At 44.7% G+C, this 13,763-nt stretch overlaps 3 protein-coding genes across 3 annotated transcripts; 2 read left to right on the top strand and 1 right to left on the bottom strand.

Annotated features, from left to right (window-relative positions):
- Positions 1-985: 985 nt before the first annotated feature.
- Positions 986-2,957, bottom strand: LOC133161036 (apolipoprotein A-IV-like). Its single transcript, XM_061289211.1, has 4 exons — positions 2,268-2,957; positions 2,135-2,179; positions 1,873-2,023; positions 986-1,691 (listed from the first exon to the last, which is right to left on the bottom strand). The coding sequence occupies exons 2-4, from the start codon at positions 2,172-2,174 to the stop codon at positions 1,139-1,141; spliced, it is 744 nt and encodes a 247-aa protein (XP_061145195.1). The 5' UTR covers positions 2,175-2,179; positions 2,268-2,957; the 3' UTR covers positions 986-1,138.
- Positions 2,958-3,877: 920 nt separating this feature from the next.
- On the top strand, positions 3,878-5,486 carry apoa4b.2 (apolipoprotein A-IV b, tandem duplicate 2). Its single transcript, XM_061289102.1, has 4 exons — positions 3,878-4,019; positions 4,103-4,153; positions 4,498-4,648; positions 4,720-5,486. Exons 2-4 carry the CDS (start codon positions 4,114-4,116, stop codon positions 5,291-5,293), a joined length of 765 nt encoding a protein of 254 aa, XP_061145086.1. The 5' UTR covers positions 3,878-4,019; positions 4,103-4,113; the 3' UTR covers positions 5,294-5,486.
- A 3,980-nt stretch (positions 5,487-9,466) lies between these two features.
- apoeb (apolipoprotein Eb) lies at positions 9,467-11,817 on the top strand. Its single transcript, XM_061289101.1, has 5 exons — positions 9,467-9,553; positions 9,672-9,736; positions 9,944-10,097; positions 10,757-11,038; positions 11,142-11,817. Exons 2-5 carry the CDS (start codon positions 9,694-9,696, stop codon positions 11,485-11,487), a joined length of 825 nt encoding a protein of 274 aa, XP_061145085.1. The 5' UTR covers positions 9,467-9,553; positions 9,672-9,693; the 3' UTR covers positions 11,488-11,817.
- Positions 11,818-13,763: the final 1,946 nt, after the last annotated feature.

Here is a 13,763-nt window from a genome sequence, read left to right as displayed (position 1 = left end):
TCTACAACACATAACGTTCAGTTTGTGACACTTCTTACCGTCTGAGAGACAAAACAATTGAAATACACAAGAAAAACACACATTATAAAACGAAATCAAACCGCTAAACCAGTTTCAAATTGGCTAACTTAATACCCAAACAAAGTTGGAACCTTAACCCTGTCTCAAAGCATAATCTAAATCCTAAAATTCAAACTTCAAATCTCCTTCTTTCGACATTAGGATTATATTTTCAGGTCAAATCAACAATGACTTTCTCAGATTTTTTGTCAGTCAAGATTTGGAGCAGCTGTGTTTCACGCAAGTTAGGACAAGATCAAATCATCTGCTCAAGAATCATAAAAGCAACTTGAAGGAGTGGAGACATTTTCACTCAGTGGACTCTGAGCCTCCACGTTGGAGGCCGAGCGAGTCACTCGAGGACAAATGTCAAATGGCATTCTCGCAACTCCTTACAGGTAAGGAAGGAATCCCCCCCCCCCCCCAAAAAAATCCTGTAGATAATGTTCACTTTCAATAAAGTGTTTCTTCTTGTAACGATTCAGTATTTCAAAGAGTAATTGGTCAAAAGTTGCTGACAGAACATTTTGGTGTGTTTGTGAGATCCAGCTTCACGGCGGGCCACAACATGCTGAATAAAAGCAACAATGCGGCCGGAATGTTGTGTCATCGGGACATGTCGAGACGAGGACGAGACCACGGCCGCCCAGTCAAAATAAGACCTTAATGCCTACTTGGAAAAAAACAACACACCCATACAAATCGCTGAGAAGAGAAAACAAAAGGAAACCTTGTTAGAATACACATAATAGTAAAACTCCGCCGTTATAATTTACCTGTGATATCAACCAAATCACGATACAGCAACGGCGCATTACCTATCTATGTTGATATTTGTATTACTGAAGTACTGTTCCTTTCTAGAGTCAATGTGTGCATATCCAAAAGGACATATATTGAAAATAATTTAATCTGTTTGTTTGATGAGAATTGTATTTATTTTGCTTAAAAAAATAATCACACAGCAAGTTCAAAAAAATAAATAATTGTCCAGAAATTGAGTTCAGGGATATATAGAAATTAGATTTCAGTGAGAGTGCAATTGGGATGACATTTCAAAGCGAATCCCGGGTTGGACTTAGTTGCTGGTAACCAAGGCCTTGAGGTGTTCCTGGAGATCTATCGCGAAATGGTCCAGTTTCTCCTTCAGGTCTTCGGCATAGGGGGCCACCACACGTTGCACCTGTCTGCTTCCGTGGTAAAGCTCTGTCTGCAACCTGTCAGCCATGGGGCTAATCTTGTGCTGGAAGGCCACCAGGTGTGCGTCAACCTGATTCATCAGTTCCTGTGTGAAGGGCTGGAGGTTGCGCTCCGCGTCGGTAATGCTGCTCATCAGGCCGGCCATCAGCTCCTCGCTGCGCCACTTGAGGAGGTCCGAATCCACGTTGTCGGCGTAAGCTGTCAGCTCCTGCCTCAGCTGATCCAGCCTCTCCTGAATCTGCGCCTTCACGGCATTTGAGTACAGCTCAACCTTCTTGGTGACTGAGCCCAGGTCCTGGCTCAGCACCTTTTTCAAGACGTCTGCCTCGTGGCCGATCTTGGCCACCAGGCCCTGAGCGGCCAGGGGGAGCTTCTCCTTAAGGGCGCTGGCGTACTTGCTGGCCATGTCAGCGGTCTCGGCTAGCTGAGCGCTGGAAAAGCAAACAGACAAAGATTAGCTCAATGTTGTTTTTTTCCAGAGGGTTGTCAATCAAAGAGTTTATTAGGTGTTATGACAAATACGCCCTGATATCACTGGGGTCGAGATACAGCAATTTTGTATGTCCAATTCCATCAACATTTGATCAAATTGCATATGGCAGAGCAACTTACTTGACTTCAGCTCCAAACTCCGACGTCATCACCATCTCCAGGGTGTGGTCGGCTGTCTTGCTGGCCTTGGCGATGTAGTCCCAGAATGCGTCGGTCAGAGCCTCCATAGGAGGCTTGGGCGCATCAGCGTGGAACAAGTTGCCATTGCAGCCTGTTGCGGAAAAGCAGATAACAGAGAGTTTTCCATAACGAACAACATTTTGGCTCACAATAGCAACAGTATTGCGATATGATGCCCATCAGTTTGAAGCTTATGACTTACCAGAAACCAGAGCCAAAGCGAGCAAAACAAAGACCCTCATGACTGCTGGAAACACATAAAGGCATGTCGGCTAAAGTTCAACAGCATGCGAGTGAGAATTTTTGTTGAATGAGAAAGCCCGCCAAATTCTCACCTGCTGTCGTGTGTGCGTCTCTTTGTGGATCGTGTCCGCTTGCATTGCCTATTTATACTGAAGAAGTCTGACAGTTGTTGTCGAGGAGGCAAAGTCCAGGAGTTCCTGCCATGTTGTCACAAATGGGTCACAGGACTTGGCTGAGGCGGGCTAAAGATGCCACGCCAAACACAACTATAAAGGAGGACTTAAGTCTTTCACGTTCACACCACTGTGGAAAACAAGTTCCAGAGTCTCTGTTAGCGAGAAATTCAATAAGCTCATATTTCATTGATTAAAGTGCACAACCATACATTTTACCTATACAGACGTCATATTATGGGCTGAAATTTTACTAACCCTGTGTGAGTTTGATTTGTGTGAAAGTGAAAGTGAAAAAAAACGAACAGGCGTTGAAGAAGTTGGACACAAGTAATCGTAATGGTTGACAAGAGGCAGAGGGCAATTGAGGGGCCTTTGCCTCCAAGCGATAATATTTTCCAACAGAGGCGTAGCCAGGGATTTTTCCAGTAGGGGCGCGCGCCCACAGGAAAAAAAATCGAACATCGACCACGACGTTCGCTGATCGCTAAAACAACATCCGGGTCCGGGAGGCAAACGGTGAATGGATAACATCGCGCACATAGAATAGCGCAAGCACATTCGCGCAAGACCGAAAGGAAAAAACGGCATAAAAATGAAGAATCGAAAAAGCTCGATTTTTTTCAACTGGGGCGCAGGGAGTCCTAACCGGGGTGCTGCCCCGGCTCGCCCCGGCTTGGCTACGCCTCTGTTTTCCAACACCGCCAAAGGCGACCCCTACCCACATTCATGTTTAGTTCAAGCACGCTAATCAGCTCCTGAGTGCGTCAGGGTGCGGGCCATCATTCTTTGAGCTGAACGGAAAACCTTTGGACTAAATCAAAGGCGAAATCAGACTAGGTTGCTATTTACTAGATAGCTAGGAGGGCGTACAGTATCATTTTGCTTTGCTTGGAATCTTGTGATTTGGCTTCTATTAGGAACGCTTAAGTGTCAATGAACACAAACAACAGTGTCAAAAACAAACAAGCTCCTAAAATACAGTTTTTTGATACATAATCAATAAACGTGAAATGAAATGCTGTCATTTTTGACAAGATCAGAGTTTGTTGACATTTCAAACATTTTGCCCACAGTAAAAGAAACGTACAAGAGAGACTGTCCAACGATTTGCAAAGTCAACGGAAGAATGAAGCTAATCTAAAATATTTGTCGTCTGGCTTTGACCTTGCGCTCGGTCAATCGTGACATCTGGGAGCAAGGGAGTGTGCGCTTTTGTCTTCTGACGTCATTTGACATTTAAGGCCGACACCTCTTGAGGCTGACGAAGGCACAGTCAAGTGACCCTTGGTCGGTTTGACGCATGGTGGCTGTCATGTGAACTTTGACCCAGAAACTGAAGGCATGCTTAGTGAGCTGACAATGGGAGAGCAAGTGAAAACCAATGGCAAGAGGTATATTTTCTTTTTTCTTTCTGCCGCTATCTAATCAGCTTTACATCAGAACGTCTAGATAACATTCCTTGGGAGTTGAAAATCATGAGAAAGAATACAAAATGTAGTGATTGCGAGCGGGATGCCTGCCTTGCTTAGGACATCAGATAGCGAGTGACAGCAAGGCACATGCGGCCTGGACTTTGGGATTATTAGCGTCAGCTTTGCTATAAAAGCTGCGGCGGCGCATCGGTTGAGCAGAAGCACTGCAGAGTTTAACTGGCAGATACTCTCACAGGTAAGACCACAGCAGATCCTCAGAGTGTCTTCTCTCTTCCTCCTTCCTGCCGGGCTAAAATGTGGCGCATCTTTTCGTTCTAGATCCAACAACCATGAAGGTCCTCGCTGTCTTGGTTCTGGCCGTTTTCACCGGTGAGTTGAAAGCCACACATTCATACAAGTGGTCTCCTGAAGGAAATAATTTTCCGGGAAGGATCATCGAAAGTCTATCCAAGGGAGAATGTTTCTTTCTATTGACCTTAAATTCAAAATGTAGTCTGGCTTGTACTCTCGCTAAGGCCGGTCCTTCTCTCAGAGTAAACCTCAAAAAGCCAAAGAAAAGGCATTTGATACCTTGAACTCAGCTTTGATGAGGTCTGCTCAACAACAGCATCCTAATTGTATGACGCCAGATGATCCATGAAGCGGACCCTCCGATGTGGGTCAGCGATTGTGCAGAGTGAGTGACTCTGATTTGCTCTGCGTTCGTTCTCCAGGCTGCAACGCCAACTTCTTCCACGCTGATGCACCCAAGCCCCAGCTGGAGGTGCTGACTGACGCCTTCTGGCAGTACGTCGCCAAGGCCACCCAGACGGCCGACGACACCGTCCAGATGATCAAGAAGTCTCCGTTGGGACATGAATTTAGGTATGCCACCAGGCACTCCTCGCGTTAACTTGTGTCGCAAGTTCTGATGTTTGACGGTTGCTTTCCATCAGCGCCCGGCTTACTGATGGCACCGACATGGCCAACCAGTATGCCGTCACCCTGCACGAGCAGCTCCCCCCTGCGGCCAAGGAGCTGATTGCCAAGGTGAGCGCCGAGGCCGATATGCTGAAGGAGCGCGTGACCCTGGAGCTGAACACCGTCCGTGAAAGGATAGAGCCCTACACCAACACCATGAAGGTCCAGATCCAAGAAAGAATGGACCAGATCCAGTTGGAGCTGAATCAGCTTCTCGCCATGGATTCCGAGACCCTGAGGAGCGAAATCGTGAGGAGGAGCGAGGAGATCAAGGCCAATCTGGATCAGACCGTGTCTGATCTGCAGGCTCAGCTGGGGCCCCACACCGACGAGTTGATGCAGAAGGTGGACCAGCACCTGAAGACCTTCAAGGACAACGTGTCCCCAATGGCTGAGAAGATCCAGGCCGAGGTGACCCAGAGAGCCCAGCAGATGAGAGACCTGGCCTCCCCTTACATCGGAGAGATGAGGGAGACCCTGGACCCCTATGCCCAGGACCTCCAGGCTCGTCTGACTGCCCTCTACGACTCCTTTGTCAACGCCAACTAAGTCTACTGCTTCGTTAACAACAACAAACTGAAGTCAAAGTTCTCTCAAGAGGCCGTCAAGTTTGTCAACCAAGGGGCAACGCAAGCTCATCAGTATCTCCAAAAGTTCATGGTTTACAGAAGTACTCAGTGTTGGTCTGTTCCAAGCAGGCTTCCATCTCAATCAAAATAAAGCCCTTAAAACTAACAAACAACTTGTGACTTACTAACTCGCCTTGCCTTTGCGAGAGCTTCCATTTCCCTGCTCGTTGTTGGTATGCAAGTGGGTTTACACAACACGCTCAACAACACAACCAAACCAAGGGATCTCTTAATTTGGGTTCTGATCCGAATACTAACGACCACTGCGGAATAAACATGGCCGCCCATCACTAACACCGTACCGCGACTGCACAAAACGAGAGCAGAGAGACAAATGCACAACGAGTGCTGGTTGATCTTTCGTTCCCACTTTTGTTCACAGCTGCGCTTGAGCTGAAGCATGCAAACCTCTCAATGACGACAACAAAAGTACAGGAACCCGCCTTCGGGTAAAAAAATGGCGGTGGCGCTCGATCACTCGCGCTGGGCACACTGACCAACACAATCTAGTCAACGCAAAACCAAATAAACAAAAAAAAGTTTGTTCTATTTGTCAGAAGCGGGTTGGAAACTGTTCCTGCAAGCGGTGGAAGGCCGGCATGTGCATGTCAGAGTTGCAACACCGCAACGGGGCTGGATGGGACATGCTGGCTTACTGGAAGTTAGAGAAGACATCCTGTTTGCGACTTTATTTGTGCCACCGTGCGTGCTGACTGATTGCGCCCACGCTGTGCGGCTACACAGTTGCAAACAACATTCCACTCTTCTGCCTCCGACTGTTTCGGAGCAAGGTTCACCCAGCACGCGAGCTGTTTTGGCCGAGATAGCACATTTTAATCAAACAACTTATCATACTTGTCGGAATTTTCCAGACGCAACACTCAAAAAAAGTTGTGGATATTCAGATTTGGGGTGAAACATCAGGGAGAACTTCGAATAACTTCATTTAAAATGCTAAACATCTCCAAGCCAATTTTAGTGAGCCAAGGCACATATTTGACTACCGTTTTTTTCCATGTATAATGCGCCCCCATGTATAATACGCACCCTAAAAATAGCATGTCGATGCTGGAAAAAAGCCTGTACCCATGTATAAAACGCACCCAAATTTTGACTATTTTTTTTTCTTTTAAGTCCCAATGATCGTCACACATGCATCTGGGTGTGGTGAAATTTGTCCTCTGCATTTGACCCATCCCCGTGTGATTTTGATCCATCCCCTGGGGGAGAGGGGAGCAGTGAGCAGCAGCGGCGCCGCGCTCGGGAATCATTTGGTAATCTAACCTCCCAATTCCAACCCTTAATGCTGAGTGCCAATCAGGGAGGCAATGGGTCCCATTTTTATAGTCTTTGGTATGACCCGGCCGGGTTACTTAAGTCCGTAAACGTAAAATTATTTTAGAAAAAAAATCATCTTTGGGAACAACCGGATGTTATTCTGCCGGTCAGTATCACTGCGCATGTAGTAGCAAACTCGATAGCGAAGAAATATGTGAGACTCTCAACGGGATCACCAATATTTGAGTGATGTTCCAGTTATCTATCACAATTATTTATTATTATAATAATAATATATATAATAATTATTTATTTAGTATTCATAATTGTCATGGTGATCTTTCTGGTGATTTCTTAACTAGGCTGGATGTATTTTTTTTTAAAATAAATAAACTTGACTTTTGTTGGCGTTGATTTCTCCGACTGCCCAGAAAGGCACCACCGCGATCAGTTAGGTTAAAATAAAAAGAGAGGAAAGTGACGTTGTAGAGAACCAAAATTGTTGTACCATGATTTCCTTAAAAAAAAAAATATATATATATATATTTGTTTTGTTTTTTGTACCCATGTATAATGCACATCCCAGATTTTATGACAATAAATTAGTTAAATTTTGCGCATTATACATGGAAAAAAACGGTAATTAGAAAAATATAAATGAAGATCTACATATAACTCACTTGAGGGTTAAGACCCAAGCACGGACGACTGCTAGGCTGAGGTTAACAGCAGCGTTAGCGCACAGATCACAACCAACTGCACTTACTTCCTCGCCCTTGGCCAAAATTTTATCAACCGATTGTTTTGAAAATTCCATCCAGTACAAAAAAAAGAAGGATGCACAAAACCAGGCAGGGATTTGAGTGATTGTTTTGTTTTGTTTTGTTTTGTTTTGTTTTGTTTTGTTTTGTTTTGTTTTGTTTTGTTTTGTTTTGTTTTGTTTTGTTTTGTTTTGTTTTGTTTTGTTTTGTTTTGTTTTGTTTTGTTTTGTTTTGTTTTGTTTTGTTTTGTTTTGTTTTGTTTTGTTTTGTTTTGTTTTGTTTTGTTTTGTTTTGTTTTGTTTTGTTTTGTTTTGTTTTGTTTTGTTTTGTTTTGTTTTGTACTGGCATGTGCATGACAGCAGTACTGTTTTGACAGGCCTTTGCTCAACTCTGATGGCGATTTTGAAAAACATATGCAGAAAGTGTCGACATCTGAGAAAGATCGTCTGACTGCTAATAATCCGCGTCATCCGACATTGGCTCAGACGACCGTTGACACGGTCCCCCCCGACTTTGTTCTTTTTCACTCCGTCAGGGCTTCTACTGTATCACTCTTGCTTCCTCCTCCTTCCCCCCGTTCACGCTTACAAAAGACCTTTTGTTTCAATTCCTCTGCGACAGCAACAAAAAAAACCTAATCCATGTTTAGCAGTGTCACATGGGGATGATGAGTGTTTCGGCAACGACACAGAGCACAACAACAACGGCGGCAACTCTAAAAGTGCCAACCAAGAAAACGCCAACATTTGTTTCGCTCACTTGTGAGGAGGTCTCCCCCACCCCCCATCATGCATGGTTATCATGCGTTATCACGACGTGGTGCTAATTACCCGAGCAAGCCAACTCCACTAAACTTTGTTCCTGTACCAAATTATCTCAAAGTCCCAAAGGGCAAGGACCACGACACGTTTATCACACGCCCAACTACAGCTGCATTAAACAAGTTCTTCCTACTGCTGTACACATGCAATTAGGTGTTTAGAACCCCAAAGAAGGGGGTAGCATGTGTGTGTGTGTGTTGGCGCCAGACCGTCCGTCCAGGCGTCGCCAGTGGCATTTGCATGAGAAAGCCCAAGCAAAGTCTGCCTTCTGACTTGACATCCTGCTGCTACTTGCTGTTTTTATTCACGACGCCACTTGGTGATGTCGTGAACATTCAACACCTGCTGAGTTGACAAAATAGGCCCTTTTGCCAATGAGCGAGGGAGTGGGCAGTGGGGTCAAGGGACAAATTAACCTGGAATGTCTGCATAAAGCGGTCTGGTGTTTTAAAATCTGTGAAGTACATTTATCAACAAGATTGAGAAAGATGGATTTGGTTCACATCAGCAAAAGCTACTAAACTTTACAAAGTTACCAAACATGATGAAACTTTTTGATCCAAAACACATTTTGTAATTTAAGATCACGACTTAAAGTGATATCATGACATTGATGTCAGCAAATTAAACTGTGTAAAGGGGCATGTATGCGATCCGGTGTCATGTGAAACTCATGACAAAAGTCAGAGGAGAAATTTTGACTGACAGTTTTTTGGGTGATAACTGTCAACTTATCCGAAGAGAAGTGTGGCATCAACATCATCCAAATAAAATATAAACCTCTGGTTGTGTTTTGAAAAGGACACATTTTCTGTCAATTCATTATGATTATGAAAACTTAACTTTGCATAAAAACTGTCTTGCTTCCTACTACAAAAGGAAGGACATTAAAAAGCACACACTCGCCAATATGTAAATAAGAAATTTAACAGGCACTGTTCATGGTGTTTTTCTTAATAAAGCAAAACGTCAACATTTACTCTAAACTAGGCTGGCAAAAAACATAATTAGAGTCACAGGATTAATTTCCAGAGCTTCAAGCTTGTTGTTTTGCTTCACGTTGCGCAAAAGAAAGCGCGCAAGAGGAACGGATGCGAGGCAAGGACGCGCACGCGCGTGTGTGTGCACGTCACGTACACGCTCGAGAACTTCGGACGAGATACGACTTCGTGGAAGGGGGCGGGGGAGGTGTACTGGCAGTCGATGGGGGCTTGTGAATGCGCGTAAACAAGCCCCGCCCACTTCTACGCACGCTCGCCAGCGGCCTATAAAACTTGCGAGTCACTGCGGACTCGACAGGATCAACCTCGACCTTTTCAGGTGAGACCAGAACGGCGACTGAATAAAAAACCAAAAACAATTCAAACTATTCGAAATTTTCGATAAAACATTTTCATTTTTGGTTCATAATGTTATTTGTTTGCTGCTCTTTTTCCAGGAGTATCTGTCTGCAACTGACCATGAAGGCTGTAGCTCTCGTCCTTGTCCTGGCAGTCCTCACTGGTGAGCCCCCCCACTTCAAAATAAAACTATAATACAGGTAGCATGTGCAATTTTTTAAGTCGATTTGAATTGCTACAAATCTCCAAACAAAAATGAACTCGCATATTATTGTCTGCCTGACGTTGCTGGCATAGACTGAGATGAACAAATAGAAAGCAAATGAAAATGTGCAGCATTTCACACGGTGGTGGCTCATCTCCATCGCAGGCTGCAATGCCCGCGTGGTGCGCCAGGCCGACGCCACTCCAGACCACTGGGTGCAGACCGTGGACCGCTTCTGGGAGTACGTCTCCGATCTGAATCAGAAGGCCGATGGAGTCGTTCAGACCATCAAGAGCTCGCAGCTCAACCGGGAGCTTGAGTAAGTCCTTTGTTAAATAATTAAAGCCCCCCTGGGGTTGCAATTACTCATCAATACTACAAGATGGCACTCAAAACCATGCATCAAACATGGACACAATCACAAACCTGTAATAGCAGTTTAGTAATTATTCACGACAAACCTACCACCACAACCCAAACCACAATTATTCACCACAAACCTACCACCTCGACCCGAAACCTATTAACAGCATGAGCTTAAATGACACTGGAAAACAGTTATTCAACAAAAATGCCAATTGTGCCTGCTTCAAGCCATTTGATGTTTATATTTACAAACATTTAGCAATTACAATTACGCATGCATCATTTTGCCTTACAAAAAATCTGTTAGCTCAATACTGACACACAATGCTAAACGCCAGGCAAGCAAAGCTAGCATTGATGTTGCAGTACTGCTCAACAGAACAGTGGAGCCAGATTGGATTCAAATAAAAAACGCATACATTTGTATCTGTGTTCCACCATCAAATGTGGACTACTATACTGACCCCTGGTGGCCAAGATGTGTACACCACAAGGAGTAGCAAAATGTCAACTGATCTCTTTTTTTTTTTTACCTTTAGCCACGTATGTAGATAGGTATGAAATGGTCTTTCATTAGTGCGTGACGACCCTCCTTTTCCTCTCGATCGGTAGCACTCTGATCACAGACACCATGGCCGAGCTGACGACGTACAAGAACGACCTCCAGGCCAAGCTGAGTGCCTCAGCCCCCACTGGCCAGCTGACCACCGACCTGCAGCTGCTGGCCAACCGGCTTCAGAAGGACATGCTGGACGCCAAAGAGCGCAGCGGCGACTACCTGGCCGAGCTCAAGACCATGGTGGAAACCAACTCGGGCGACGTGCGAGGCCGCATCAACGCCTACACCAACAAGCTGAGGAAGCGCCTCACCAAGGACACCGAGGACATCCGCAAGTGAGTTCAAGCCCGGCTTTTAAGCTAAATGTATTTTTTCAGGGAATTATGGGGGAACAAAGTGCTCAAATTCTAACGCTGGTGTGGTCTTCCCTCACTCCAGCATTGTGGCCACCTACCTGGGCGAGCTCCAGTCGCGCACCTCCCAGAACCTGGATGCCGTGAGGCAGCAGGTGGAGCCATTCGTCGAGCAGGCTGGCGACACCGCCTCCCAAAAGATGTCCGACCTCTCGACTGTGCTGAAGACCCAGGCCCAAGGTCTAGGCCAGCAGCTGGAGAGTCAGGCCGAGGGCCTGAAGACCCAGCTGGAGGCAACCGCCGAGGAGCTGCGCACCTCCCTGGAGGGCAAGCTCGACGAGCTGACCAAGCTCTTTGCTCCGCTCACCGCCCAGATCCGCGAGAAGTTGGACACCATCGTGGAGTCGGTCAAGGAGACCGCCTCGGCTTGACGGGTGATGCTTTGAGAGGGTCTGTCGGACCTGGGAAGGAGAAGGAGGAAGTTGAGAGTTACTGATTCCATCGTCACTTTGTTGCTCTCCGGTGTTCAGTTCAGTTTGTCGCGCTTGTAGATAAACCGTCACCGAGGAGGCCTTAGGCCAAATTGCCTTTCAAGTCTTTCAAGTAACACAATTAACAGACTGAAGATGCGATAATAACAATCAGCCACTAGGTAGCGCTGCCTCGCCTGTTGTTGCTTGTAACCCAGTGTCGTTCATATTTTGCATCTTGCTGCCTGCCTGCTGCTCTCTGTTGCCAGTAAAGAAACAAGTCCCAAAATACCACTCTTGTTTTCTCCTTTTTTCTTCCACACACCCGAGAAAAAATTTAAAAAGCAAAATATATCTATCTATATATATAGAGAGGGAGAGAGAGATTTTTTTATTAAAAAATAAATAAATAAATATATATATATACATATGTGTTTATATATATGTATGTATGTATATATATATATATATATATATATATATATATATAATATATATATATTATATATATAAAATACAAATTTTATATTTTATCTAAAAATATTTTATTTTTCATATACCGTTTTTTTTCCGTGTATAGTGCGCAATATTTAACTAATTTATTGTCCTAAAATCTGGGGTGCGTATTATACATGGGTACAAAAAAAATTTTTTAATTATTTTTTTTAAATTTTTTTTTTTTTTTTAAAGAAAGTCATGGTACAACAAAACCAACAACAGGACTGACCGACAAAGTCGTGGAACAAAAAGAGAGGGTGACATTACCAAAGACAGGAACAGAATGACAGTAACACATGCAATGATCCAACGGTGAGCGAGGGGCAGACAGGACTTAAATACAAAACACGTTACATCGATTGAGGTGACATAGGAAGAGAGGGGCGACGCAAACAGAAACTATGGCAACCTAGACACATAGCAAAACTGGGGACGAGACATGACAAATCTCCCCCGAAATAAAACTCACCTTTCTTCTTGTTTGTTGTCAATCGCGCATCGCATTCAGCCATCCTGCCCAACACACTTAGTAAAATTCATAATTGACGACACATCGTTTGATGCGATGGTGCAATCCTCGATGGTGTGTTATTGTCAAATATTGTTTGTTTTTTAATCTCCATCGCGGACCGGACGTCATACGGAGGCCGCCATTACAGATGCGCAGAACGGTTGCGCAAGACACGTCAGCTATATAAAGAGCGAGAGTTCAGTTCTCTACCTAAATCCGTATTACAGGTAATATTTTATTTCACAACACTTTGCCTTGTTCCTTTCGTCTCTGCTGTTCACTTCAAACACGCTCCATACGACCGCAATGCTCTTGTATCAGACGCTCGCTCGATCACCTGCTAGTTTGCTGTCTGTCACAATGTACCCTACACAAATCCGAAACATTTGTTGCGGCTCCGAGTGACGACGAGGGGCAAGTTTTGGTTTCCGAGGGTGTTTTTATTCGTCTTCAACGTCTCTCCCATACAGAGCCGCCTCTTTCCCGTGCGCGCACGGAGCGCGGTGGTGCGTTTAGGGGCAGTCGGAGAGATCAACGCCAACAAAAAAAATGACATCCAGCTTAGTTAAGACCATACCAAAGACTATAAAAATGGGACCCATTGCCTCCCTGCGTGTGTGACGATCTTTGGGACTTAAAAAAAAAAAAAAAAAAAAAATTAAAAATCTTTTTTAAAAAAATTCATAAAAATTGGGTGCGTATTATACATGGGTACAAGCTTTTTTCCAGCATCAGCATGCCATTTTTAGGGTGCATACTATACATGGGGGCGCACTATACACGGAAAAAAACGGTACATTTATTGACACAAAAAAAAAGTACAGATATGAGAGGGTGACCGTACTTCACGGATTTTACTTATCGCGGGTGGAATTATCCGCGATAAACGAGGGATTACTGTATATATATTTATGTATATATGTCACAGACGGTGATGCTCCTTCATATCTGATTTTCAATGACTGTATTTCATATGATACCAAGCACCTAACGGCAGACCCAAGACAAAGTCCTGGCCAGCTGTGTGCATGTGTGTGTGGCTTTTTGCCAATGATATTCACGCTCAAGTTCAGAGTGTTATCCATCTCAAACAAAGTGCACTACAGAGCAGTCGCTCAGCATGTCTGCTCCATCTGTGTCACAATAACATTCCTTCAAAAAAAAAAGTCTCCGGAAATAAACAGGTGCTTGACTGCGAATAACCCCGAAAAGCTGCAGAGATTTGAGC

The sequence above is a fragment of the Syngnathus typhle genome, linkage group LG10, assembly GCF_033458585.1.
Source record: "Syngnathus typhle isolate RoL2023-S1 ecotype Sweden linkage group LG10, RoL_Styp_1.0, whole genome shotgun sequence".
NCBI classification, from domain to species: domain Eukaryota; kingdom Metazoa; phylum Chordata; class Actinopteri; order Syngnathiformes; family Syngnathidae; genus Syngnathus; species Syngnathus typhle.
Note: the sequence above shows the minus strand (reverse complement) of the source record. Positions and strands in the feature narration are given on the sequence as shown.

Excerpts from the sequence above, each read along its gene's own strand:
- LOC133161036 (XM_061289211.1), bottom strand. The coding sequence starts at position 2,174 with ATGAGGGTCTTTGTTTTGCTCGCTTTGGCTCTGGTTTCTG. Across the intron at positions 2,024-2,134 it reads CGCTTTGGCTCTGGTTTCTG|GCTGCAATGGCAACTTGTTC; the intron begins GTAAGTCATAAG and ends TTTCCGCAACAG. Across the intron at positions 1,692-1,872 it reads GAGTTTGGAGCTGAAGTCAA|CGCTCAGCTAGCCGAGACCG; the intron begins GTAAGTTGCTCT and ends TTGCTTTTCCAG.
- apoa4b.2 (XM_061289102.1), top strand. The coding sequence starts at position 4,114 with ATGAAGGTCCTCGCTGTCTTGGTTCTGGCCGTTTTCACCG. Across the intron at positions 4,154-4,497 it reads GGTTCTGGCCGTTTTCACCG|GCTGCAACGCCAACTTCTTC; the intron begins GTGAGTTGAAAG and ends TTCGTTCTCCAG. Across the intron at positions 4,649-4,719 it reads CCGTTGGGACATGAATTTAG|CGCCCGGCTTACTGATGGCA; the intron begins GTATGCCACCAG and ends GCTTTCCATCAG.
- apoeb (XM_061289101.1), top strand. The coding sequence starts at position 9,694 with ATGAAGGCTGTAGCTCTCGTCCTTGTCCTGGCAGTCCTCACTG. Across the intron at positions 10,098-10,756 it reads CAGCTCAACCGGGAGCTTGA|CACTCTGATCACAGACACCA; the intron begins GTAAGTCCTTTG and ends CTCGATCGGTAG. Across the intron at positions 11,039-11,141 it reads GACACCGAGGACATCCGCAA|CATTGTGGCCACCTACCTGG; the intron begins GTGAGTTCAAGC and ends CCCTCACTCCAG.